General features: G+C 39.7%; 1 protein-coding gene across 2 annotated transcripts in view; it reads right to left on the minus strand.

The window, feature by feature from the left end:
* Nucleotides 1-676: 676 nt before the first annotated feature.
* Nucleotides 677-25,870, minus strand: part of LOC150016491 (RNA polymerase-associated protein LEO1) — a 28,675-nt gene continuing 3,481 nt past the window's right edge. Inside the window, exons 2-12 of one of the 2 annotated variants that reach the window (XM_090270606.1) lie at nucleotides 23,668-24,423; nucleotides 21,575-21,679; nucleotides 18,785-18,879; nucleotides 17,559-17,704; nucleotides 16,530-16,614; nucleotides 12,596-12,690; nucleotides 11,744-11,878; nucleotides 10,480-10,615; nucleotides 8,489-8,675; nucleotides 7,117-7,214; nucleotides 677-932 (exon numbers count right to left, since the gene is read on the minus strand). In XM_090270606.1, the coding sequence (XP_090126732.1) occupies nucleotides 864-932; nucleotides 7,117-7,214; nucleotides 8,489-8,675; nucleotides 10,480-10,615; nucleotides 11,744-11,878; nucleotides 12,596-12,690; nucleotides 16,530-16,614; nucleotides 17,559-17,704; nucleotides 18,785-18,879; nucleotides 21,575-21,679; nucleotides 23,668-24,423 (1,907 nt within the window). In that variant the 3' untranslated portion in view covers nucleotides 677-863. Of the gene's footprint in view, nucleotides 937-7,116; nucleotides 7,215-8,488; nucleotides 8,676-10,479; nucleotides 10,616-11,743; nucleotides 11,879-12,595; nucleotides 12,691-16,529; nucleotides 16,615-17,558; nucleotides 17,705-18,784; nucleotides 18,880-21,574; nucleotides 21,680-23,667; nucleotides 24,424-25,870 lie in introns of both variants that reach the window. The other variant, XM_090270605.1, reaches the window with a different exon arrangement.

Genomic DNA, 25,870 nt, shown 5'->3' on the forward strand with positions numbered 1-25,870 from the left:
ACATTAAATGCTTTAAATATTGCATTACATTATTATTAATCTTGGTGACTGCAGTAGGGGTCCCCCAAAATTTATATCCACCCAAAACCTTAGAATGTGATTTTATTTGGCAATAGGGTCTTACGAGATGTTAATTGGTTAAGGTGAGGCCACACTGGATTAGGGCTGGCCCTGAACCCACTGACTGGAATCTGTCCAGGAGAGGAAGATCTGGAGATACAGAGGAACACAGAGCAGACACACAGGGAAGTAAGTCATGTGAACACAGAGGCAGAGATTGGAGTTATGTTGCCACAGAGCAAAGATAGCTGAGAGTCTCCACAAGCTAGGACAAGGCAGGGAAGGATCCTTCCCTAGAGCCTTCAGAGAAAGTATGGCCCTGCTGACAACTTGATTTGGGACTTCTAAGCTCCAGAACTGTGAGAGCACACATTTCAGTGGTTTTAAACCACCCACTCTGTGGTACTTTGGACAGCCCTAGCAAACTAATGCAATTACGGACTTTTTTGTGCCCTTTAAACTCCGTACCATAGAAGAATGCCTCACTAGCTTCATCCGGCCCTGCCCAGGAAGCTTCTTTGTGGGGGACAGCAGAGCAGCAGAAATTCACTAAAACCTAAGACTCACCATTAACAAAATCAACTCGCCTTGGGAAAAGTCGATTTCTTGAACAGACTTGTTTTTAAAAAAATTTTTTTATTATAATTAAAATTACAGAAAAGCAAATCAGTTCATTTCAATCAAAATAACTCATGTTTACATCATGTTTACATCATAGTTATAAAACAAACTGTACAATAAAATATATAAAATGTTTTCATATTTTGTACTTCAATCATCATCTTCTTCCTCTTCATCACTGATCACATACTTCTTATGCTTTTTATTTGCTTTATCATCATCTTCTGCTTTTCTCTTTCCAGAAGATTCACCTTCCTAAACAGATAAAAAATTTTAATCTAAACATCAAAAGAATATTTCTAGAAAGGTTTATCAAAAGTAGCTCCGAAAAAATGACTCTATAAAAACTCAAAATAAAATAACTATTTTAAAAAGAACATTCGCCGAATGAATAAAACAGTGGTCAAGGTCATGGCCAGTTTCCAAATCTACAAGGGCTTGAAGGCATTCAAAAAGGAAAGCTACACAAGACTTTCAGCCAAGATGGAGGTGTAGATAGACACACTGCACCTCCCTCCACAACTAAGAAGGAATACAACTACCTCAAAACTAGAAACAACCAGAAGTTCCAGAAAACCAAACTACATGGAAGACCAGCAAACAAAGATATAAAGAAGAAATACTCATCCGTACAGGTAGGAGAGGCGGAGCTGGGGCAGAGAGGATGTGGTGTGATGGCGGCAGCAGCAGCGGCAGGCCAGCAGAAAGTGAAGTCACACGTTCTAAAAAGTCAGGAGGGACACCTGGGAAGTGTTCCCAGCTCCTCACCGGACCACGCAGCTCACTGTCCCAGCACTGGCGAAAATCAAGACTCATTGCTTTTGACTATGCAGACCAGTGGGGGTTGGGCCGGAGGCAGAAACTGCCTGTCTCTCAGCAGAGTCTGCTTGTTTAAAGGCCCCCCACCCCAACCCCACCCCCGGTCCCAGAACATCCGCAGACCCACCCACTCCGGGAACGGTCAGGGCAGCAGCTGGAGAGGCGCCAGTTCAGTGCAGAAGTGGGAGATGTTCTTGGAAAAGGGGCAAGTGCTGGGCAGGCAGCATTGTTCCCTCTCGGACCCCTCCCCCATATACAGCACCATAATGTGGTGAAAGAGGTTGCCTTGTACTGATGAATCCCTAAGGCTCCACCCCTTACAACATAACAGGAGTGACAGCTCTACCTGGGACACGTAGGCAAACAAACACAGGAGCCTGTCAGAATGAGGAGACAGAGAACTATGGCCCAAAAGGGGAAACAAATCAAGGTTCCAGTGGGAGAACTAAGTGATGAGGAGGTAGCCAACTTAACAGACGCAGAATTCAAAACACTGGTGATAAAGATGCTCACAGGCTTGACAGATATGCTTAAGTACGGCAAATGCATAACAGAAGAAGTGAAGGCTATGCTAAGTGAAACGAAGGAAAATCCACACAAAATCAATGGTGAAGGGAAGGAAATCAATGATTTGGAACATAAGGAAGAAAAAAACAATCAACCAGTGCAGAATGAGGAAGCAAGAATTGAAAAAAATGAGGAAAACTTCCCAAATTTTGAGAAGGAGATGGACATACAGGTCTGGGAAGCAGAGAGGGTGCTGGGAGAGCTGGACCCAGAGGTGACCACACCAGGACGCATCATTATTGAGATGCCAAAGGTGAAAGATACAGTCAGAGTCCCAGGGGCAGCAAGAGAGAGGCGGAGAGTTGCCTACAGGGGTGTGCCTATAGAACTATCAGCTGATTTCTCAGAGGACACTTTGCAGGCATGAAGGGACTCGCAAGCAGTATTCATTGTGATGAAAGGCAACCTGCAACCAGGATTACTCTATCCAGCAAGGCTATCATTTAGAATGGAAGGGCAGATGAAGTGCTTCCCAGACAAGGTAAAGCTGAAGGAGTTCTTCATCGCCAAGCCATTATTATATGAAATGTCAAAGGGACTTAAGAAAAAGAAGATCAAAACTATGAACACTAAAATGACAACAAACTCACAACTATCAACAACTGAATCTAAAAAAAGGTTGTCAGCTGGGAGCGGGGAGCGGGAGAAATGGGGAAATGGTGCAGGGATTAAGAAGCATAATCGGTTGGTACAAAACAGACAGGGGGAAGTTAAGAATAATATAGGAAAGGGTAAAGCCAAAGAACTTATATGCATGATCCATGGACATGAACTAAGGGGGGGTGGGACTGCTGGAGGGAAGGAGTTTACTCGGCAGAAAAGAGAGAAAAAAATTAGAACTACTATAACAACGTAATCAATAAAATATACTTAAAAAAAAAAAAAGACAGCTACACAGGGTAACTACAACTATAAAGATGCGGAGAGCTGAGAACTAGCCATGGTACCTTCTCTTTCCATTGTTTTCCTGTTGCTCCACACATCTTTTCCTTTCTCACTGTTACTCATTCTACCCATTTTTCTACCTTTGAAGCAATTTAGGTTTTCTAAAGTATTCACTGCTTTCAAAAATAAGGGAGGATAAGAAGCTCTATTCTTCTCCTCTTTTGTAACTTAAATCCTTTTGGGGAAGGGAAACTAGCATTTCCTGTTCAGCTACTACATGTCACTGTGCTACCCACTTTCATATCTGATATTTACTGTAATATACAACTTTACAAATCCCACTGAACAGAGGAAAAAACAGACTTAGAGGGCTCTAAGCCATGTAAGTGGTAAAGGGTAACCCGAGGATTCAATAATTCAGTTTATTCCCATCTAGACTCACGCCCTTCCCCCCACATAACAAGAAATGCTCTAACAGGTAATGATGGTGGTTCTCTGGTATGGGAAATTAGGGTCTGAAAACTCCCTTGTATCTCAGAAGTATACCCAGGCTCAGGGCATGTAGGTGGGGCTTTCGCGTTCAAATATACGAGAGGGACCTAGAGCAGGTATGACCCTTTCATAACTCTCTCCCACGGTAACCTATGGCCAGGACTTGAACTGGAGTAATAGGAGGAGATGGTGGCAGGAGTTGGGAGGCCCGGGCAGAAGTAAAACCTTGTCGTCAGGAAAGAGGAAGGGAAGAGTTTGGAAGACTTGAGAGTATTTGGGTGAGGAAGGCAGAGGGTAGGGCCTAAAACAGACATCTGGGAGGCTTCCACAGAGGCATTTGTACATCAGGCAGTAATAATTTGTAATTGCCCAACCTCAAAGGCTATTTGATGGATCACATTTTTAAATCTCCTTTCTGAGAATACTAGGAATAAAGAGAAATCCCATGGCACTTCTCAACTTCCATTCAGTCTCCGCTTGCCAAGAAATAAAACAGCATCTGTTCAGATAAGGATTCCCATTTGCCAACAGTTCAACATACTGTAAATGCATCATTAAGACGTTTCCTACAAAATTTAAAACAAATATGCTGCAGAATAATTTAACAATTTCTATCTAGTTATCTTCCATAACACGCCATTTTCAAGAATGATTGAGAAATATTAAATGTGATTAACAAACAATAATGCAATAACAAAATTCTGCTTCATGTGAGAAAACAGCTTACAGAAGCTCAGGTCACAGAAGGCCAACATGATCAAAATACATGAAAACCACAGATAACAAGAACATTCATCTATTTCCTGGATGACAGGACAATCTTTTGAATAACGCTCCCACTGAAAATAACCAACAATGATAGGAAAATATAAACAAACCAATGGGATGCCAAGAAAACAAAGTATGATGAGAGGCCAAAACCCGGGAACCCACAGAGGTAAGTAGAGCACGGAAGCAGGCTTCCTCCTTGAAGACATTTACCTAACTGTGAACTTGAGTTTTGGTTTTTATGCCTGACAGGGTGACGGACAGGAGACAAAGGCCAAGAGAGCAGATTAACAGAAGGTCCCAAATACTGCCTCTTTAGTGTAATGCTGAACCAGAAACAAGCCCATGCCCATTTGTCTGAGGCAGGGGCCAAATAATAAATGTCCTACTTAGCCTTTGCAACTACTCAGCTCTGCCACTGTCGCAGGAAAACATCAACAGAAAATACATAAATAAGCACGGGTGGGTTCCAATCAAATAAGCCAGATTAGTAAGTGTGCTGTATAATCTTTCAGCCCCTGTTCTAAATGATGGAAAAAATAATTTCTAATTTCAAACATGCCTATGTAATAGGCAGTAAAATTACACATGTAAAGATTTCAGTGATTGTAAATAGCAGACATAAAAGATCATATATATACGTTTAAAATATCCCTGGCTGGTATGGCTCAGAGGAGCGAGTGCCAGCCTGCAAACCAGAAGGTCACAGGTTTGACTACCAGTCAGGGCACACGCCTGGGTCGTGGGCCCGGTCCCCAGCTGGGGGCGTGCAAGAGGCAGCTAATCAATGTATGTCTCGTAAGTCGATGTTTCTCTTCCTCTCTCTCTCCCTCCCTCCCTCCCCCTCTCTCTAAAAATAAAGAAAGAAAAATTTTAAAAAATTTGAAGTCCTAAAAAGGAGAAACTAAAAATATGAGTTGGGGACCAGAGTTTTAAAAAAGACAAATTTGGGGGGGTGGGGGGGGGCCTAAATCTCTAGCAACGAAAATGAAAACAAAGTTAAAACTCAATGAAAGGTATTAACAACACATAAGACACAGCTGAAGAAAGAAGTGAAGTGAAAGCAAGATTTGAAGAAATAGTCCACAATGCAGAGACAAAGACATGAAAGATGTAAAAGACGGTTTGGGAGTTATGGAGGGTAGAGAAGGAATAACATGTATCTAATCAGTTTCACAAGAGAGAGAAAATGGTAGAGGTATTATCTGAAGAATTAATGACTGACAAATTTTCAGAACTGATAAAAAGACACCAATCTACAGATTCAGAAGTCTTAATGAATTCCTATCACAAAATAGATATCACAGTATAATTCAAGAACACCAGATTTTAAAAAATCTAAAATGGCTTAAATAATGTAAGTCCTAGAGATGTAATATACAGCATGGAGACTAGAGTTAATAATACTATATTGTATATTTAAGTCACTAAGGAAGGTATTAAAAATTCTCATTGCAAGAAAAAAATTTACAACTATGTGTGGTGATGAATGTTAACTAGTCTGATTACAGTGATCATTTCACAATATATATAACATCAGTCTGGGAAAAGTCCAGCCATTGTTAATATAAGAAGAACAGTTTCCACAACATCGATGTAACCTGACAGCCAACGGGAGCAGACTGGAATGCACATGAGTGAACAATGATGACTTCACTGTACTAGTCAGTAGGGGTGGCAGATGCTTTTGAGTGAGCATGTGCACTGTGTGGTTCTCTCATTCAAAATGACTGAGCAAGTAGAGCAACAAATATGCAACAAATTTTGCATTTAGCTTGAACATTCCTCCACAGAAACTATTCAGATGGTTCAGAGGGTCACAGCTATGGGCAACTGGTGATTGGCAGCTTCATCGCAACAACACGCCCGCTCATGCATCACGTCTAACATAGTTTTTTGGCGAAACGTCAAATTATCAGGTGACTCAGCCCCTCTAGACACCAGATTTGGTGCCCTGTGACTTCTGGCTTTTCCCCAAACTAAAATCACCTTTGAAAGGGAAGAGATTTCTACTGTCAATATGACCGAGGAAAATATGAGGGGGCAGCTGATGGTGATTGGGAGAACTGTGAAGTTCCCAAGGTGCCTACTTTGACGGGAACTGAGATGTCACTGTCCTAGATACAATGTTTCTTGTATCATGTACCTTCTTCATTAAATATCTCTATTTTTCATAATACATGGCTGGACACTGTCTGAACAGACCTCATAGATATATCAATCAAATAATTATGTCATACATCTGAAACTGATGTTATATATGTAAATTATCAATTACACCTCAAAAAGATTTTTAAATTTAGCGCCTATATTCTTATTGGAAAAGGATACTATTAAGAATATAAGTTAAAAATTACTTTGAAATAATTTGTTTCAATAACAAATTGTGAATTTATGTTAATTTCTTGAATTGTTCAATATTATTTCAAATACTATTTCATCTAAATAAAAAGAAATCACTTTTTCCTACCATCAGAATTATTCCCATAACTTAAAAAAATATATTGGGGAAAAAAAAGGGAGAAAACAAAAAAAGGACATATACCCTCTGATCTAACCACACGGAATGATTTCTAGTTCTCCAGTCCAGAGTTGGTATCTCGGGATTACATGCTTTTCCTCACAGGCCCTTCCATCTACCTCGCGTGTCCACCCTGGCCAGTCCGCCATACGAGCCAGCACTCTTTCCTTGACAGCCAGGGAAAGGTCTCCCTCTCTGAGCCTTCCAACACCCACCCACAGAGATATCAGGTGCTCTTCTGATACTACAATGACCTCACTGAGGTCCAGTGGAGTGTGTAGAGAGCTGCTGTGTGCCTGGGCTGTCTTTGAGCACCTCTGCATTCCAGGAGCTGACTTGTGGGTACAGAGTAAAGCCCTAGAATTGAATACATTTGGTTTTACCTCATCACTGGTGAGTTTCTTTGCTTTGAGTAATCTTTGGGCCTTATCTTCTTCTGATCCTTCATCGCTGTCTGATGAATAGATTCTGGCTCGTTCCTCTGAAAGCAAAGGAATAAGATCTGTGAGTGACTTTCAAAGATAGTTATCTATACATTTCTGGATTTCTCTCCTGATGAATATCTTTAATTCCTGCTGTACATTTTCCCAGAGGAAGCAAATTTAAAGTGTTTTCATTCAAAGATAAATATAAGTTTAGAAATGTTGCATTAAAGCACCTACCCTCTCAAAACACAAGAATGTTTCAAAACCACTTTAAATATTAAAAAGTCTGTGTGCAAGAGGACCAGAGAAAGAGACACCGCTACTCTTCCAAAATAAGCTATTAATGCCCAAGTCCTTCTTTCATGGGGGTGGAGGGGAGTTAATTCCAAAATAAGCTTAAGATATAAGCAAGAGGTGGCTTCCTGGTCCTGTGAAGACCTTTCGTCGCCAGGTAGATGTTTCAAAAGGAGATGTAGGTGAGTAGTCATCTTCTCTGATGCGCCAGCCGAGGTGAACGTTGGGGTGCAATAGCAGCAACCTGTTCAGACCAATCCTCTTGCTTCAGAACCCAAAGCCTTCCCGTTATAACCCCTCTCTGCCTATCTGATGACTGGATAAAACTAAATGTTAATGAATTTGTCTGTTAGGTTTTAAATCTCTGGTGAACAGAATATTAGAGACCTCTCTCCCCAAAAGCATCTTCAATTTGTTTTTATTTTATTTTTTTTGTGGTTATTTCCATAATTAATGCTTTCTGTGGGAAATTAGCACTAATAAACAAACTAAAAGGTCTCTGTACTATAGTTCAGAAGTAAATAATTGGTGGGAAGGAAGCACACCAGAACAAATGCAATCACAGCCAGAAAAGGAGAAAGGAGTTTATAGCAATCACAGAAGGGGAGATGTAAGTGTTCTTACAACTTATCACTCACAAGGTCAAAACCAGAATGCATGGTCATCCATGGTAATATCATACATTGTCCAGTATTCCCAAAGCTCTAACAAAGCTAATTCAGGGAGGATTGAAGCCTCATCTTATAGACATAGAACACAGCATTCAGAGATGTGAAGTCACTTGCCCAAAGCTGGGGACTGGTAAGAACAACAACAACAGTTGTTTTCAAACCAGAAAAGCAGAAGCTTAGTGACAGTCCGAATGTGGGAGCAGCAGCAGTTTGTACTTTCAGGCTCACTTGCAACCATGAGTCATTACACCTTGAAGTATATAGCACCCCTTAAAAATAAAGTGTGCAGTGAGTGGGCGTTGAGAGCAAGCCCAATGCAAAGATGAAGTCCTGAACCTCAAGGTGAAATTTCTGCACAAACTCACCTCGAATGCCCCCTTTGTATCGGTTTTTAATGGCAGCCAAGCTGATGGACTCCTCGCCTTCCTCTTCCTCATCGTATCGATCAGGTTCTAGGTAACTAGCACTCAGCCCCCGCTGGTGCTGCTTCTCTCTCATTCGGCGCTGCTGAGATTCCCTACGAATAGAAGCCCTCAAACGTTCTTCTTCTTTCTGTGAAGAAGCAAAGAAACCACTGAACTTAAAAAAGGAACTAGTTTAGTGCCCACTTCAAACTACTTTTACTGTAAAGACCATGTAATTGCCTAGCCCAGGGTAACACCTATTTCCTCTGTCTTCAGAGGACTATTCACTCCATGCCCCACCTGCTGCCACACAGTGGTCGCCTGGTGTCACTCTGGGGCATGAAGGCCACACACGGGTGAAGAGGCAGAAGGCTCCCTCACACTCACCGTCTCATCAGAGCGGGCACAGGCACAGCCTTGGGAGCCACGACGGCCCCCGCACTGCCGGGCAGGGCCCAGAGAGCAGCGCCCAGCCTGAGCCGCGTCACCCATGCCCAGCGGACACCTGAGGGAGGCTGCTTCTGTTCACCCCGACACAGACACCTGGCCTGCCCAGCCCCAGCAAACCACCCCAGCGCCCAGATATTCCAGTCGGGACCCTCAACCCAGAGAGCTCTCCACAGCCCCTGGCAGCAGGAGGCACAGGTTGGGGGAGGGTCCATGAGCCCCAAAGTAGAGCCTTCATCCCCTTCCACCTACCTGGCGTTCCATATGCTGGGGTGCACAAGGCAGGGCCAGGATATGAGAGGTCAGGGATATCCTGGCATTTCTCTGAATTCCTCATACAATTGCTCTGCATTACTACATACAACTCTAATTCTGTTGCTAGGCATTCTATGCTGCAAATTATTTCATTAAGTAGAATGTGGTCATGCTGAATATAGAGTAAAAATCACTGTCAGTAGGGCAGGCCTTAAGAATAAGCTAGCTGATTCCTTGTGCATTTCTATGGAGGTTGGGGGACATGGAGGAGGGCTTGGGGGATTTCTCAAGGTGGTCTAAAAGGATCTTCCAATAACACTGAGTGAGACTGGAGTCTGCAGTTGCCTTCAGCTCCGTGAGGCAAAAAGGTGGGGAACTGGAGCAAGAAGTCAGCCTTCAAAGCCAATGTCTCTTCATACCACTGAGTTAGGCACTGCTACTGAATCTGGTTTTATTAACCTGCCTCCATGAACAAAACACGAGTAAAAAGGGCCAAATCTCCCACAGAGCCTGACAAGGAGATTACTACGAAGAAAGACCCTAAAGCAATCAGGGCGTCTTGGCCTCAGGTGCCCTGTTGCACTAAGGAATGAAGCCTCCTCAGGCAGGCAGGGCGGTGGCCGAGATCCAGCAAGGATCGGAGAAGAGGAGAGGAGAGAGGCTGTGCCGTCGCCTGAGGCTTCTCAAAGCAGGTGCTGCGCAGCAGGCCAGCGGTGTCGATACAAGAACACACTCCCCCACCCAGGAGCAATGCCCCACAGCTGAATCTGTGCCTAACTGACAGCTGTGTCAGGTTTGAAAACCTACCAGGTAAATGTTACAAACTGCCCTTAAAAACCACATCTCCTCTCTGCCCGATTCTCCTCTAGGCACTGTCCCGTTCAATCTTCTGTTCTACTTTTTATTCTATTTTAGACAAAATCTCTAGCGTTTCCACTGGTTTTGACATGGATTCTAAACCAGGCAGATGATTTAATCATATTTTAAAGTATCTACAGAAGCTCAGATTCTTTCAGCCACCAGCTCTGTTTTATGACCATCACCATTCACCCACTGTTTCGGAATGTTTAGGACATGAATCCAGCTCCCTGTTCATGCCAGCTAGAAGGAACAAAGGTGGGTCAATAAGAGATGGTTAATAAACGTTTATAGGAACTTTTTTTTTTTTTTTTAATATGCTTTATTGATTAGGCTGTGGAAATGCTATTCTTAATATACAAAAAATCCCAGTATAAGCTTAGCAAACATACCTTAATCATCTCTGTGCGCTGGCATTCAGGATCACGACCGGCCATTGGTAAGATTCTAATCTTCTGTGTCTTTGAACATCTATCTGCAAGTGACAGGGTCATCTTTCTATGTGTGGCACTGTCTGTAGAGTGAGGTCTGCAGGAAATGAGCAAAATGTCTCACTATTTACATATATATTTGTGAGCCACTCATATCAACATCACAAAAACAGAATGCCAGTGACCATGTCTTAAGTCTCTAGAAAAAATAGGCAGGGACACTATAGTAGGTGGGAGATCTTGAACTTTCTTCATTCTATGGCTCACTGAAACATTATCTCACAAGTGAAGTAAAAAATGGGAAGCTGGAATAAAAAAAGGCTTTACAAAGAACAATCACCCTCTAAAAACAGTATATGGATAGGCTCAAGCAGCATTTGCTGAATACTAAGTGCCAGGCACTGTGCTTTGTGTTTTAGATGTTACAGGGATTCATATCGTAGCTACTCTATGAGATAATTCTTACATTTTATATATTAAGAAACTGAGGCAAAGAGAGGTTGAGAAAGCTGCAAAAGGTCACACAAGTAGAAACAGGACTCAAATATAGGTTTATCTGATTCCAAAGCCTATACTTTTGACCATCACAATTCTCAAAAAGCTAAGTCATGACCAAGATTATCGTGCCCTTTTAAACATAAGCATTACCCCAGGAGGATGATCTGCTCAGTATCATGGGAAGAAAAACACGAACATTTCAGTGTATTGTCTACACAGTCCGGAGAGGGGAAAGCTCTCACCAGACGACCTGAGTGTCCGGGGCTGCTCAGGGGAAACACCCCTGGGGTGGTATTGGATGCAGCAGTCTGAGGAACAGGATGGCCCCCGGCTCCACCCCCGCCAGCACCTTTCCTCTGGCTGCATGCACACTAACAACCTCTAGCTAGCAGTCCTCCAGATCCACTTTACTAAAAGGAAAAGACACACTGACTAGCAAGTGATCTAGGCCTCTTGGAAGTTAACAGTAACCACTTGAAATTAATAAGTTGACATTCTGGTTTACATAACAGTCCTTTGTAATTCTGGTTAGCATCGACCAGGTTGCTTGAGAAACAGCAGCTTCTACTGGACGAGACAAAACAGCCTTTGAACCTAGAGCTGGGAACCAGGTCTTGGTCTTTGACAAACTACACTCTGAGATTATGTCACTCAGAAGTCAAGCATCTTGGACGTCCATATTTCGCTGCTTTACTGTAACAAAGAATACATCAATAAGAATCGTTACCTGAATGTGAGTTTGGTTTTAAAGACAGCTTGTCCCTGTAGACCGGTACCTTGTCTTATAAAAAGATGATTGTGATCTCCTTGCAGTGGAGCTTTGTAAACATCAAACACTTCATTGCCCAGATGCAGAGACATGCTGAAAACAAGTAACACTTCACATATTAAAAGACATAAAACTTTCATTCTACCACTTTACTTCACTTAAAATGGGATTCACCCCTGGCTGGTGTGGCTCAGTGGATTGAGCACCAACCTGCAAACCAAAGGGTCGCTGGTTTGATTCCCAGTCAGGGCACATGCCTAGGATGCAGGCTAGGTTCCCGGTTGGGGTGTGCGAGAGGCAAGCACACATTGATGTTTTCCTCCCTCTCTTTCTCCTTCCCTTCCCCTGTCTCTAAAAATATTTTTTAAAAATGGGATTCAACAGCTGCATTCTCTTACACAGAATGCAGAAGAAAATAATGAAGGCATGATGTAGAAAACCTACCTAGAAGTAAAACATGCTATGACATTTACTCAGCCTCTACTACCTTCCCAATGAAAGGCAGTTTTTCTAAAATGTCAACTCACAGTGAGCAGGGCATAATGAGGAGGGGAGCTGGAGTAACTTTTCCAAACTACTGTGGTGTAGCCAAAGAGGATGATCCCATTTTTAGCCCACTTCAATGTCTCCCCAGCCTGAATGACCCTCAACCACGCACTCATTTCTCTCAGGTTTTCGATTCTATGCCAGGGCCTAAGTCCTGGGAATTCTTTGTAAGAGGTGGCACACAAATAAGGTCTTATTCCAAAACTTGATCCCTCCCAGCCACATTCTGGGTATTTCAATACTCTGCAGGCATTTTGTGCTCACCTTCCATCTGACCACTTCACTATACGAGCGTTGCTTTCTTTAATTTCATTTCCTTCTTCATCCCGTCGTATCCTCCATCGTATAGTATTTTCTACCTGTTTTAAAACACAAGTGCCTTAAAACACTAGTTTATGCTTCTTTTTTTCTCAAGAAACACATAATCATAAAATAAGCATGCACAGGTAGTGACAGAAAAACATAAAACATCAAAGCCCTCTAATTTTAATCACCTAGAGATGTTGAATAATTTAACAACAACAAAAATATGCCTGAGTGAATTTCTGAGCTTCTAGTGCTGGAATCACAGAAGGAACTGAGCGCCAGAGCATCTGAGCAGACACTAAATCTATAGTAGCCCTGGGACACTTTAAGTCACAGCAAGAGCTACCAAGACAGAAGATAAGGCTTGAAGCCATGTGAGGCAGCAATTTAGAATTGCAACTCCCTATGTGAAGCAGGTTCTCTTAGAAGACTAACAACCCTATAAATGTGGGACCAAAACACTATGCCTACTGGTCTAGGGTGCTAGGGAGGCTCCCTGCATATGGGCAGGGAAAAAGAGACACCTATGAAAATTAAAGCCCCAAGTAAGAGCAGATTTAGAGTCTAACTTGATCTTAACTACATGGAGGAGAAATACCAGGCAGATCTGAAAAACATTCAAGAGCTTCCGAAAATGAAAACCACTGTTACTGCAATTAAATACTCAATGAGACTTCTGGGAAAATGCAGTACACTAAATGCATGTAGTTTATCACTGCTGCATCCTCGAAACCCACTAATGTGACAGTAAAGAATTTAAAAAGGATACACTCACAAGGATAAAAAGAATGTGAATTAAGACAGCAGCAGAGAGAAGCAAACATTCTGAAAACTGACAGATCTAAGGCCGTGCTTCTCTGGGCCTAGTCCCCTACCCTCACCCCTAAAATCAGCTGCTCCCATTTCCACAAGAATTTCTGGATTTCCATTCTGTTAAATGACACTGTCTTTGTAACTGGCTTCTAATGGTTCCATTCCAGTCTTTCTCCTTCCCTGCTATATTCCTCACTCAATAAGCAAGTATGAGGCCAGCTGATTAAAGAACTCAATAATATGCATGAATTAAATATGATGTCATTCTGAAATCCGTTTCAAAAAAGTGAAGGTACAGTGGGGAGGGGAAAATAGATTGCCCAACTTGACAAACATTTAAGTGAGTGATGGATACATGAGAATTTCTTATACTGTTCTCACTAGATTTGTATATGTTTAAATTTTTCTTAAAAATGTAAACAAAATAAAATAATCTGTCACACCCTGACTGGTGTGGCTCAGTGGGTTGGGCGTCAACCCTCAAACCAAAAGGTCACTGGTTTGATTCCCAGTCAGGGCACATGCCTGGGTTGCAGGCTAGGTCCCCTGCTGGGGGGATGTGAGAGGCAACGAATTCATGTTTTTCTCATACAGTGATGATTCTCTCCCTTTTTTTTCTTCCTCTCTTCTTCCTCCTCTAAAAATAAATAAATCTTTTTTTTTTTAAGTCTGTCACTGTCTCTTCCTTCCCTTTCATACAAAATAGGTTAGCCACATGTAAATATGGAAATACATATGGACCATTATTGAGAGGCAATTTTTGAAAAATGCTTTCTATTATATAAGGTAATTCAAATAATGATGATGATGATGCTAGCTCTTTCCCTGTTGGAATGAAAGACACATTAAGGTATTTCTAAAGACAGAGGACCTCACAGAGGTATGTATGTAAATTGTACCCAGTTCCTTGTGCATTAAGGAATTAATTCCCCTACCAACTAACTCTAAAAATGGTCAGCCTAGTCTCAAGAATATCACTCAAGAAACCAAGGGTCCGATGTTATTTTCCATCATATACCAGGGTTTTAAGAGTAGTCTGTTAAACACCAACATTTTGTACTCTAAACACCAAAGTTTTAGAGAAAATATTTATTTCTAAACTTTATTACTTATGCTAGAGTCTGGTGTTATATGATCTGAAAATAAAGAAGATATACTGATGCACTCACTGATGCATCACGACAGAACATAAGGGTTTAGGCAAAAAGCAATAAAAAAGTAAACAAATAAGGAACTCCCACATTAATTTATATAAATGATGAGAAATAATGAAAAGCAGTAGAAAAATGCCAGAAGTACTAAAACAGGCATGAAAAACAGATACACACATTTCAAGGAAAAATATTAACAGATGGGCTAATGCGAGCCAGGGAGAATCAAGGTAAAGGACAATAAAGAACAAAAAACCTCTAAGCACTATACCTATTGATTCTGTGACCTAGAGCAAGTTATTGGTACCTTTTTATCTCCATTTTTGCATTTGATTTGCATTTTCATTAAGAAGGAGGAGTGGTGAACTTTTACTGAAACCCTTTGGAAGCCCAGGCATTTTGGATAGAAACTATCTTATATCAAGGCTCTTTATGTACTTGTGGATCTATCACACTTGAAGGGATGAAATTGTTCTAAATATTCAGCCCCTGAATTCTAAGAATGCCAGACACTTCTTAACATTCTAACACAATGTACAATATTCACTGAAAAGTATTTACAGGAGATCCTTCAAATTTAAAAATGTAAAATGCATAGCTCCATGTAGGGAACCGCTCCTTGTGGTTTAGGCCTGAGCATGACCTGCCACCGGCACTCCGGCTGTGCTTGTCTTTAAGTCTCAACATAAGTCTGTGTGTGGAACATAACCGAAGACCACTCAGAGGGTTTCCGTGGGAACTGGATTTAAAGAATGCTTATTATGCTTTAGAACTTTCTCTGCTTATTTTTTAAAATAACATAAACAATCTCTGGCAAGAAATGTATGAAACCTTGCACCTAATGCCAGTGTGGCGTCAAGATGTTTGATAGACCCTGACACAGACTGGTCACTGTGCCCTCTGTACTGGTACATGTAATCTGTCATTGTCAACTGTTATCCAAACGCCTAAAAGCTATTGATGATTCATGAATTTTGACCTTGTATCTCCGATGTGTATCGTCCTCAATAAAAGGCATGAGGGAAGAAGGTCTAATTGGTGTTCTCCACTAGAGAGGCAGACACCTTCCTTCCCCCAGACATAATAAAGTGTCTTGGGTAAAATTTGTTCCGCCGTGGTCACGAAGACTCTGCTGGACAGAGTAGCTTCCAACCGAGCCTAGGGTGTGTGAGGCAACTCTGCCTCAGCTCCAGTTTTAGAATAATGAGTGAAACTACTTCTTGTTCTTTGGTACAACTCAGCAAAAGCATCTGCTTAATCTATATCCACCTTAATTAAAGAAAGATCAGAGGCCCTCCTTGGACATATGTAACAAGACAGCACAGGGTATCAAAGACAAGCATTAATAGGAATTTAGTACAATAAATAGTTAGTAGGAGCAATCAGAAGAATATAAAGAGAGTGATAAGGGTGTTACGTATGAGTAACAAATCCTCCTTTTGTATATGATTTTTCTATAGATCAAAGATCCTGAAGAATTTACAGTACTCTTGCAGGAAGTTGCTACAACTTAACCCACAGTACAGGGAGATGGTTGTTCAAAACACCAAACAGTACTATTTATTTTGAAGGAAGTAGCTAATAATTTTTTAAAAGCACCAAAAAAATATAACAGCAGAAAAAGTAATAGAAAGTGACATATTTACAGAGCAAAAGCTATATATTTTCTTCCTAAAAAATAATTTGAAAAGGAAGAAAATTCATTTGTTGATAAAATATTTTTCTTTTTTACTGAATTTATTGAGGTGACATTGGTTAATAATATTATATAAAATTCAGGTGTACAATTCTACAATACGTCATCTGTGTATTGTATTGTGTTTACTACCTCCAAAAAAATCATTTTCAAAGGCTCAAGTCTCAAGTTAGGGTTGCCACATTTTACCTTATTAAAGAAAAAAAGAATGGAGTAAAACATGGAATGGTACCTTTAATTTTAACCTGGTTCGACCTTCTTCATCCAGCATTTCCTCATCTTCAAATTCATCTTCATAATATTGAGGATCAAAAGGTCTAGAAATTTTTAAAATAAACTATCATATTTTGAAATGAATATTATCACTGCTATATTATAACATCTATTACTATGCACTACTATACTAAAAATCAATATATTATGATTAAAATTCATAATGGCCAAACATCTTCATGTTCAACTTCAAGAAAATATTCAAATTATCGCATTTTCTTGAAATTTGGTGTTAATACACACTACTTAAAATACAGAGTGCAAGCAAGGCTAACTATTCAAACTATTCTTTATTCTTATATAAGTCTTCAAGGAATAGGCCACACATGCTCTTGCTTTCCATATCATTTTGCTTTGGGAAAAAAGTTTAAATCACACAATTATTTACATGTTATTAGTGAATAATACCCACAAATACTATTTAACTGTCCAAATCTATTAGCTTTTCTAGATCCACAATAGACAGTTGCCATTTCTCTAGCAAATTTCATACTCTCAATTTCAGTGTTTTCAGGGCTGTACTAGTCAAAAACACCCAAAGGCTTATGATGCCTGTTAATTACTAAGTATCAAACTGCTAAAAACAATTACAAGCATTAAAAATCTCCTTTATTTAGCCAAGGGGATGTAAAGTACAATATCGGTAATGGAGAAGCCCAAGAACGTATAGGCATGACCCCTGGACATGCACAATGGTGAGGGGATTGCCTGAGGGAGTGACGGTGCTGGGTGGAGGATGATAAAGGGGGAAAAGTCAGGACAACTGTAATAGCATAATGATAAAATAAAATTTTTAAAAATCTCCTTTATCAATATAATAGTTTCTACTTTTTCTATCACAGAATATGCTTAATTTATTTCTTCAGAGATACATTGCCAGTTTTCCATTTTGTGATTAGTCCATTCATGTAAAGTAAGAAAAATATCAACATTCCACATACTGTATTTCTATCCAACATTTAGAAACACTTTTAACTGATTCCTTTACCTGGGCTCTACACTCAGAAAGTTGGGCAGTTTAACAAAATACAAGTCATTTCCTAAGTCAGTGTTTACTTTAGGTATTTCTACTTCTATTCTGGTCTCAGGAATTGGCTCCTCCTCCTGTTGATCCTGAGGCAATCCATTTTCATCCTAGCAAAAAACAAAACAAACAAAAAAAACAACTTTCAGAGCTTCATGGGGTCTTAGATATGGTCTAGCTCAGCTTCCACACTTTAATTACTTAGGTAGCAAGAGCATATTGAGACATCATCATTACAGGGCTAAAGCAATCCCCATTCCTACCCATCCAGCACCCAAAAAACATCATGGGAAACAAGATCAGTTCAGAAGCACCAACATTAAGGAAGTCTCTTGTGATAAATCTGTCTTCCACATACACACCAACGGAAGTGAGAAATTAGTCAACACTTCAATATGAAGTCACTCTACCAATCAAGATCAAAGATTTTCAACACAGCATACAATACACTTCTTGGCATGAACAAGAAAAACATTTAAATCAATGGTTCTCAAACTACAGATCCTCTCCTTTGCTCGCTCTCGTGCTCTCTCTCTCTCTCTCTCTCTCTCTCTCTCTCTCTCTCTCTCTCTCTCTCTCTCTCTCTCTCTCTCTCTCTCTCTCTCTCTCTCTCTCTCGTCTCTTCTTCTCTCTTTCTTTTTTAACCCAGTTTCCCGCAATGGTAACATCTTGCAAAACTGTAGTATAATATCACAACAGGAAGCTAACCCTAACAGAGTCAGATACAGAACATTTTCATACCACAGAGATTCACTTGCCCTTTTATAGTCACATCCACTAGGTTCTTGCCCTCAACCCTCCTTAACCTCGAACAATCATTAATTTCTTCTCTGTTTCTATAATTTTTGTCATTTCAAGAATGTCGCATAAATGGAATCATAAGAGTATGTAATCTTTTGGGATTGGCTTTTTTTTTTTTCACTCAGCATATTTCCCTGGAGCTTCATCGAAGCTGATGTATGTATCAATAGTACAATCCTTTTTATTACGACAGTATAGATGTGCCAGGTCAGTTTTTCCACTCCCCCTTAAAACGTGGAGTTTCCTACATAACTAAGAAAGTCATCTGTTCATTCTGTTGTCACACTGTATTTCAGCTTTCAACTTCCTCTTCTTGGCCTAAGAGACTCTTATTCTCAGAAACTTTTAAATTAACCTTGAACCCAGTTCACATGGATAATTTTACTTACAACAGGCTGTCCTGGAGTAGGTGGTTTATCTTCTCCATCACTACCTGAAGATATATCATCTGCACCTCCAAAGAGATCCATGGCTCCACTATTATCTTCAATATAGGAGAAAGATGCACAAGTATTATTAATATCTATAATAAAGGTTCTTCAAAGCTATCACTTCAACATATTCCCAAGGTTTCTGGACCGTAACAGGAAACTACCCAAACACAACTCTGAACCTGACTCTCAGAGATCTGACTACAGTGTCTGTGGAGAGGGGGTGGGGCAAATCCAGTGAAAGGCAAAGCTGCAGAGGAGACCCTAATTTCTCCATTTACTGCATCCTTATTCTACTTTCCTTCAACCCCAGGAGTCTAAATGTCCTCTTACAGTCCATATACTCAAATTTGTGGCTTAAACAGTCCATACCAGCCTATTCTCTACATAGTCAAATTTTAAAATGGCTGGTGTTGCTCAGTGGATTGAGCGCTGGCCTGCAAACCAAAAGGTCACCGGTTCAATTCCCAGGCAGGGCATATGACTGGGTTGGAGGCCCTCTTTTTAAAAATAAATAAAATCTTTTTTTTAAGCCTTTAAAAAAATAAAAATAATAAAATTACAGGTCTGTCTACCCAGGCCCCTCTCCTCATAAGCAGAACTTCACCTAGGTATGGGCAAACAACAATAATCTGTAATAAATCAATAACCCAAGGTGGGTAGAATAGGGGGTGAACAGCAAGATAGGAGGGTGGTCAGAAGTGTTAAAATTATTGATGATATAGTCTAGGGTAAAACTGTGAGCTACTGAGACAAAGTGGAGGGCAGACCACTGAAAAAGGAGAGGCAACCTATTAGGATGGCCAAAATCCAGCACCATGACAACAACAAGTGCTGACAAAAATAGGAAGCAACAGGAACCCTCATTCCTTGCTGGTGGGAATGCAAAATGGTACAGCCACTTTGAAAGAGTCTAGTGGTTTCTCACAGAACTAAACATACTCTTACCAAACATTCAGCAATTCCACTCCTTGATATTTTACCCAAAGAAGCTGCAAACTTATGTCCACACAAACACCTACACACACATATTTATAGCAGCTTTATTCATAATTGCCAAAACTTGAAAGCAACCAAGATGTCCTTCAGTAGGTGAACGGATAAACTGTTACTTCCAGACTTTTCAGTGCTGAAAAGAAATAAGCTGTCAAGCCATAAAATGGTGTGTAGGAAACTTAAATGCATATTATTAAGTGAAAGAAACCCATCTGAAAATGCTGCATACTGTATTACTGCAACTATGTGTTCTGGAAAAGGCAAAACTATGGAGACGGTAAAAAATCAGTGACAGCTAGGGATGAGCAGAGCAAAAAAGGATTTGTAGAGCAGTAAATTACTTGATATGATGTTTTAATGATGGATACATGTCATTATACATTTATCCAAACCCACAGAACAGACAACACCATGAGTGAGCTCTAATGTAAACTGGTATTTTGGGGTGATTACAATGTGTCAATGTAGGTTCATCAATTGTAACAAATGTACCCTCTTGTAAGGAATGTTCATAAGGGGGAAGGATATGCATGTATAGGTGTATGGGTAATTTCTATACTTTCCCCTCAGTTTTGCCATGAAACTTAAATTGGTCTAAAACTTAAATCTTAATAATAATAAAAAGGAGACAAGGAAGGTCAGCGTACTAAAAAGTTCATCTATACGATAAAAAAAAAAAAAATCACAAAACTACAACCCACCCACCAACACTCTCATGTCTTCTGGATTTTGTTCTTAGTTCGTACTGCCATCCAACATGCTATATGTTTAATTTACTTACTGTGTTATTATCAGTCTCCCTACCCTACCCTGACCCGACCAGATGGTGAGTACTCCAAGAGAGAAGACTTCCTCTGTTTTGATCATTTCTATATTCCCAGCGTCCAGAACACTACTAATACACAGGAGATTCTCAAGAAGGAACTGCAAACAAAATGAAAGAACGAACAAATCTAATTCTCCCAACAACCTGTAAGATGGTTAGTATCATCTCCCTTTTACAGATCAGAAAATTGAAGTGTAATAATTAATTTGACCAAAATCATATAGTTAGAAAGTGGAGCTACAAAGATTCTAACCTGGACCATCTAATTTCAAAGTCTATGCACATAACTACTAGTTATAGATTCAAAAAGCATGCTGTTCTGTCCAGCTGTCCTTTCCTCTCTAGTTGCCCGTATAAATGTTTGCTTTAGTTTTATGTTACCTATGATAATTTATATAAGCTATTTTACTTAATGCTTGTTTACCATTCAGCAGAATGACTGTGCATACTCAAACTATCAGAATGGTTTGCTGTAACTTCTATACTAATATCTTTATTGCACAGTAATTTGCCATTTGAAATAGTCATCCATAGAGATGAAGAGGTAGATCTTTTATCCTTAAAACAAATCTATCTTCTCTAACACTGGTTTTTATGAACCCTTCGTCTAACCCACAGCTCAAAGAACCAGGTACTTTATCTGATGTTAACCTGTTAAGAACTTAAGAACACACTGTTCTGGAACTGTCATTCAAACTGAAGCATGAACACTGCCGCCTCCACCTGAACCAGAGCCTCAGCCCCTAACGACAGATTAATTCTAACTGTAAAGGAAGAAACAGGTTTGTCAAGTGAAACAGTATAGCAGTTTCTCGTATTTGTACAACTTCCTTATGCACACTAAATGTATCCACACTGGGCATGTACTATAGTTAAATGCAGAAAGAAGAGTAGAAATAAATACATAAAAAAGAAAATTGAAGTACCTTTTGGTACCTCAGTGTCACTATCCGCTTCTGAATCAGATGCAATTGCATTCTTGCGTTTCATTCGCAAAACTTCATCTTCACTGTCACTGCCTCTTGCAGATTCTGTACGAGTAAAATTAGAGGTTCTGCATAATAACAGTCATATCACAACTTTGAATTTTTTGTTTTAAAAATAACATTGGGGATAAACAAACTGTGATGCGCCCATACAATGGAAAACTACTCAGTAACAACTAAGAAGGAATTATTGATACATGAAACAATTATGATGCATCTCAAAAGCATTGTGCTAATCGAAAGAAGCCTAAATGAATGAAAAAAGGCTACATACCATCTGATTCCATTTATACAATGACAGTCCCAAAAAGACCAAAACTTTAGTGACAGAACAGACCAGTAGCTGTCAGGGGTCATAGGTGGGGGAAGGCTGTGACTACAAAAGGGATACTATGAGGGAATTTTTTAGGGTGACAAAACTGTTCTGTATCCTGACTGGGGTGGTGGTGGTTACACAAATCTATACACGTGTTAACATTAAAAGAACTAGACATACATACACAAAAATCAACTTACTGTAGTTAATTTTAAAAATAAAAATAAAAAGAACATTGGTTTCTGTAAGCAGAAAAACTTGGTAGAATGAGAAAAGCAGTACTGAAACTTACAATTAAACTTATCTATAACTCATCACAAAAAAGAAAGGTAAAAATATTGCAATGGAAGATACAAAACACATGTTTTAGATGGTACAACTGTTTACCTAATTGTAAACTTTAAGATAATCAACTGAAATACTCTAGATCTAGTTAAGAATTAAGCAGAATGACCATCTTACAAGATTCCCTTCCCTACTATGACCCTAGTCTTAGGCTAGTCTGCTAGTGTTTGAGAAGTAGTACATAACCCTTAATGATTCTGATAATAGTACTAGTAACTCTACCCAGAACTAGTTACTGAACACTTACTGTAGTCCTATAGTCTATATAGAGGTATATACATTTCGGGAAATTTTCTGACCACCTCTCCCAAGGAATGACAAAATGCAGTCTTTAATACTATGTGTGTATTACAGGAGAAAAAAACCCTCCCCCTGATATTTAAGCTAAGAAAACAGGATTACTATATAATTATAATCAATCACCTACAGAAATGAAGCAATCCAGATATTACTTCTGAAAGACTTCCAACCCAATCAAGGTAACTTTTATATAATAATGATAATAATAATAATAATAAAACAAGATCTCTACATCTTAAAAAATATTCTACATGAAGAATGTGTTAACTTGAGCAGAACAGTATAAATGACTATTATAAAAGGGGGTCCAGAGCCAAAGGTCATCTGTATGTTTCCAGTATGCTTTTGCAAATGAGTATGTGACCCAAGCACATCTTCCTAGGGTAAAATGCAGGCTTCAAGCTATCATAGCTCACTAAGATCATCCAGCTCTTTTTCATTTTCTGGATGTTATGTTCTCCAAGCAACCTTCTGACTATTATAAATTGGCACTCAATGTAGACTTTCCCCAAGGGAAGAATACAATGAGAAGAGAAATAGTCGATTCTCTTGAAACGATTTTGAAATTCAATTTTTATAAATTAGTTTCTTATAAATTTATTTTGAGTAAACTTGGAGACTAATTATCTCTGAATAATCATATTTTGTAACTAAAAAACCTAAGCTGAAACATGATGTTCACACCTCAGTATAGGTACAGGTACCCTATGGTATTTTTTTTTCACCAAGCAAATCTATTCTCACCTGAGGCATGCTCTTCAGTCACCCACAGAAGTGGAAGCACCTCTATTCATTATATAACTCCTCTCGCACCATACATCCTTCTCTAAGAGTGTCGTCTTTAAAATATTTTATTCCTGATCTATCATCAACTAACAAATGGAAGGGGAACAGAAATAATACACAGATTAGGAAAATTTTTCAAAACCAAAATGTATAGTTAGAAAAGGCTGAAATGGAGGGGCAGGAGAGAAAAAATAGGGTACTAAGATGAGACTGCAAAAAGAATAAATGGGATATATCTTTTCTAGATGCTTCTACTAACCCATTTTGACTCTCAGAAATGAATTACCTGATTTATGGTCCTGTTCCTCTTCATCATCTGAATGCCTGCGTTCTTCATCTGAGGCCTGTGGCCTTTCATCATCAGAATTTCGCATTTTCTCCTCATCAGACATCTGTGGCTGTTCATCATCAGAATTCTGTTTCTCATCATCATTGTCAGAAGCTGCTGGCCGTTCATCATCAGAATTAACCTTCTCCTCCTCAGACAGTTGTTGTCTCTCATCATCCGAAAGCTGAGGCCTGTCCTCATCATCTGTGTTCTGCATTTTCTCATCATCATCAGAATTCTGCAACTTATCTTCTTCATCAGATCCTTGGGCCCTCTCCTCATCATCAGAATTTTGTAACTTTTCATCCTCTGACTGGTCGCTTTTATCTTCTCTGCCCCATTTTTCATCATCTGAATGTGCTTTTTCAGAGCCTTCTGCTTCTGAGTGGTGGCTGCCTCCATCTGATCCATGACCTTCATCTTCATCATCATTATGGCCTTCTGATCCACTATGCTGATCTATATCTGAAGGGTCATTGTCTTCATGGTCAGAATGCTCAGAAGGTTCTGATCTATTGTCTGATCTCTCAGAGCGATTATCACTCCCACTTCGATGAGAAGCTCCCTCATCCTCACTGTCATCTCCAAACAGTTCCTTATTACTTGGTTTTCCTGAATCACCTCTTTCATCCTGATCGCTTTCACTTCCAGAAGCATTACTGCCAGAAGCCGCATTCTCTTGATCAGAATCCGAGTCTGATCCAGAATCAGAATCTATGGAATCATATAAACACTGGGTGATGTCAGCATAAGACAGAGTAAAGAACACCAAAAGTCCATTCCAACATAAAAGCAATGAAAACACATGTCAAAAACTTAGCATCAATTTTCTTGGTACTCTTGAAACTAACCACAAGTTGTAACAACCAGGAGAATGCTTAACAGGAAAAACTAGCTAAACTTCTAGAAAAACAAAAAACAAAAGACCCAGAACTTTGTGGTGTTTTCTAATACCCTACACACACCTGCCACCCCCCAACCACGGCCTGCCACCCAGTCACCAGCTCAATGGTGCCTTGAAGATAACGGCCTGAATTTCTGGTACACACACCAATACTGAGAGAGCAGAAAGGACCTCATTCAAAAAAAATCATGGGCCCTGACTGGGCAGCTCAGTTGGTTAGAGCATTGTCCAGATGAGATGTTGCTGTGTTTCTTGTTTGTTTTTTTAATTTTTTACTTTTTTTTCATTACCATTTATCCCCTTTTTATCTTTTTCCACCTCCACCCACCCCTCTCCCCTACGTTGTTGGTTTGATCTCCAATCAGGGCACATACAAGAAGCAATCAATAAATGCATCAATAAGGGAAAAACAAATCGACAGTTTGTTCTCTCTCTCTCTCAAATCAATCAATCAATCAATCAAAAGAATCATGGTTGTTAGTTTTTAACTGTCTGGCAGATTACTGAAGGGCTGGCTTAAAGGGCTTGACTTTATCTCACCTAACATGGAACTCTCTCAGTGTTGAGGCAGCTACTTGAGAGTGTCACTTCATCTTCTGAGTCTTGGTTTACTTATTTGTAAATTAAGGGGTGAATCCTAAAAAGACGATTCATGGTTTCTGCATATGGAAAGAAATTATCTTCTGCTGTCCTTGATAAACCTGTGTTGATGGTAGGTCTCTGTGTCTGTGCTTAGCTCTTGGCACACTTCCTGACTCACAGGAGATGCAAGGTTATACAATATCCACAAATCAATAGATGTGATACACCACATAAACAAAATGAAGAATAAAAACCACATAATCATATCAATACATGTAGAAAAAGCATTTGGTAAAAATCTAGCACCCATTTATGATAAAAACTCTCAGCAAAGTGAGAACAGAAGGAACAAACAGACCTCAACATAATAAAGGCCATATATGATAAATCCACTGCAAGCATCATACCCAATGGGCAAAAACTAAAAGGATTTCCCTTAGGATCAGGAATAAGACAGGAATGTCTGCTTTCACCACTCTTATTCAACATAGTACTAGAAGTCCTAGCCACATCAATCAGACAAGAAAAATAAAAGGGATACAAATTGGAAAGGAAGAAATAAAATTGTCATTGTTTGCAGATGACATGATATTATATATACAGAACCCTTAAGATTCCACCAGAAAACTACTAGAACCAATCAATGATTTCAGTAAAGCAGCAGTACACAAAATA

This window comes from Furipterus horrens, unplaced genomic scaffold (assembly GCF_987537825.1).
Source record: "Furipterus horrens unplaced genomic scaffold, mFurHor1.1.pri manual_scaffold_3, whole genome shotgun sequence".
NCBI classification, from domain to species: domain Eukaryota; kingdom Metazoa; phylum Chordata; class Mammalia; order Chiroptera; family Furipteridae; genus Furipterus; species Furipterus horrens.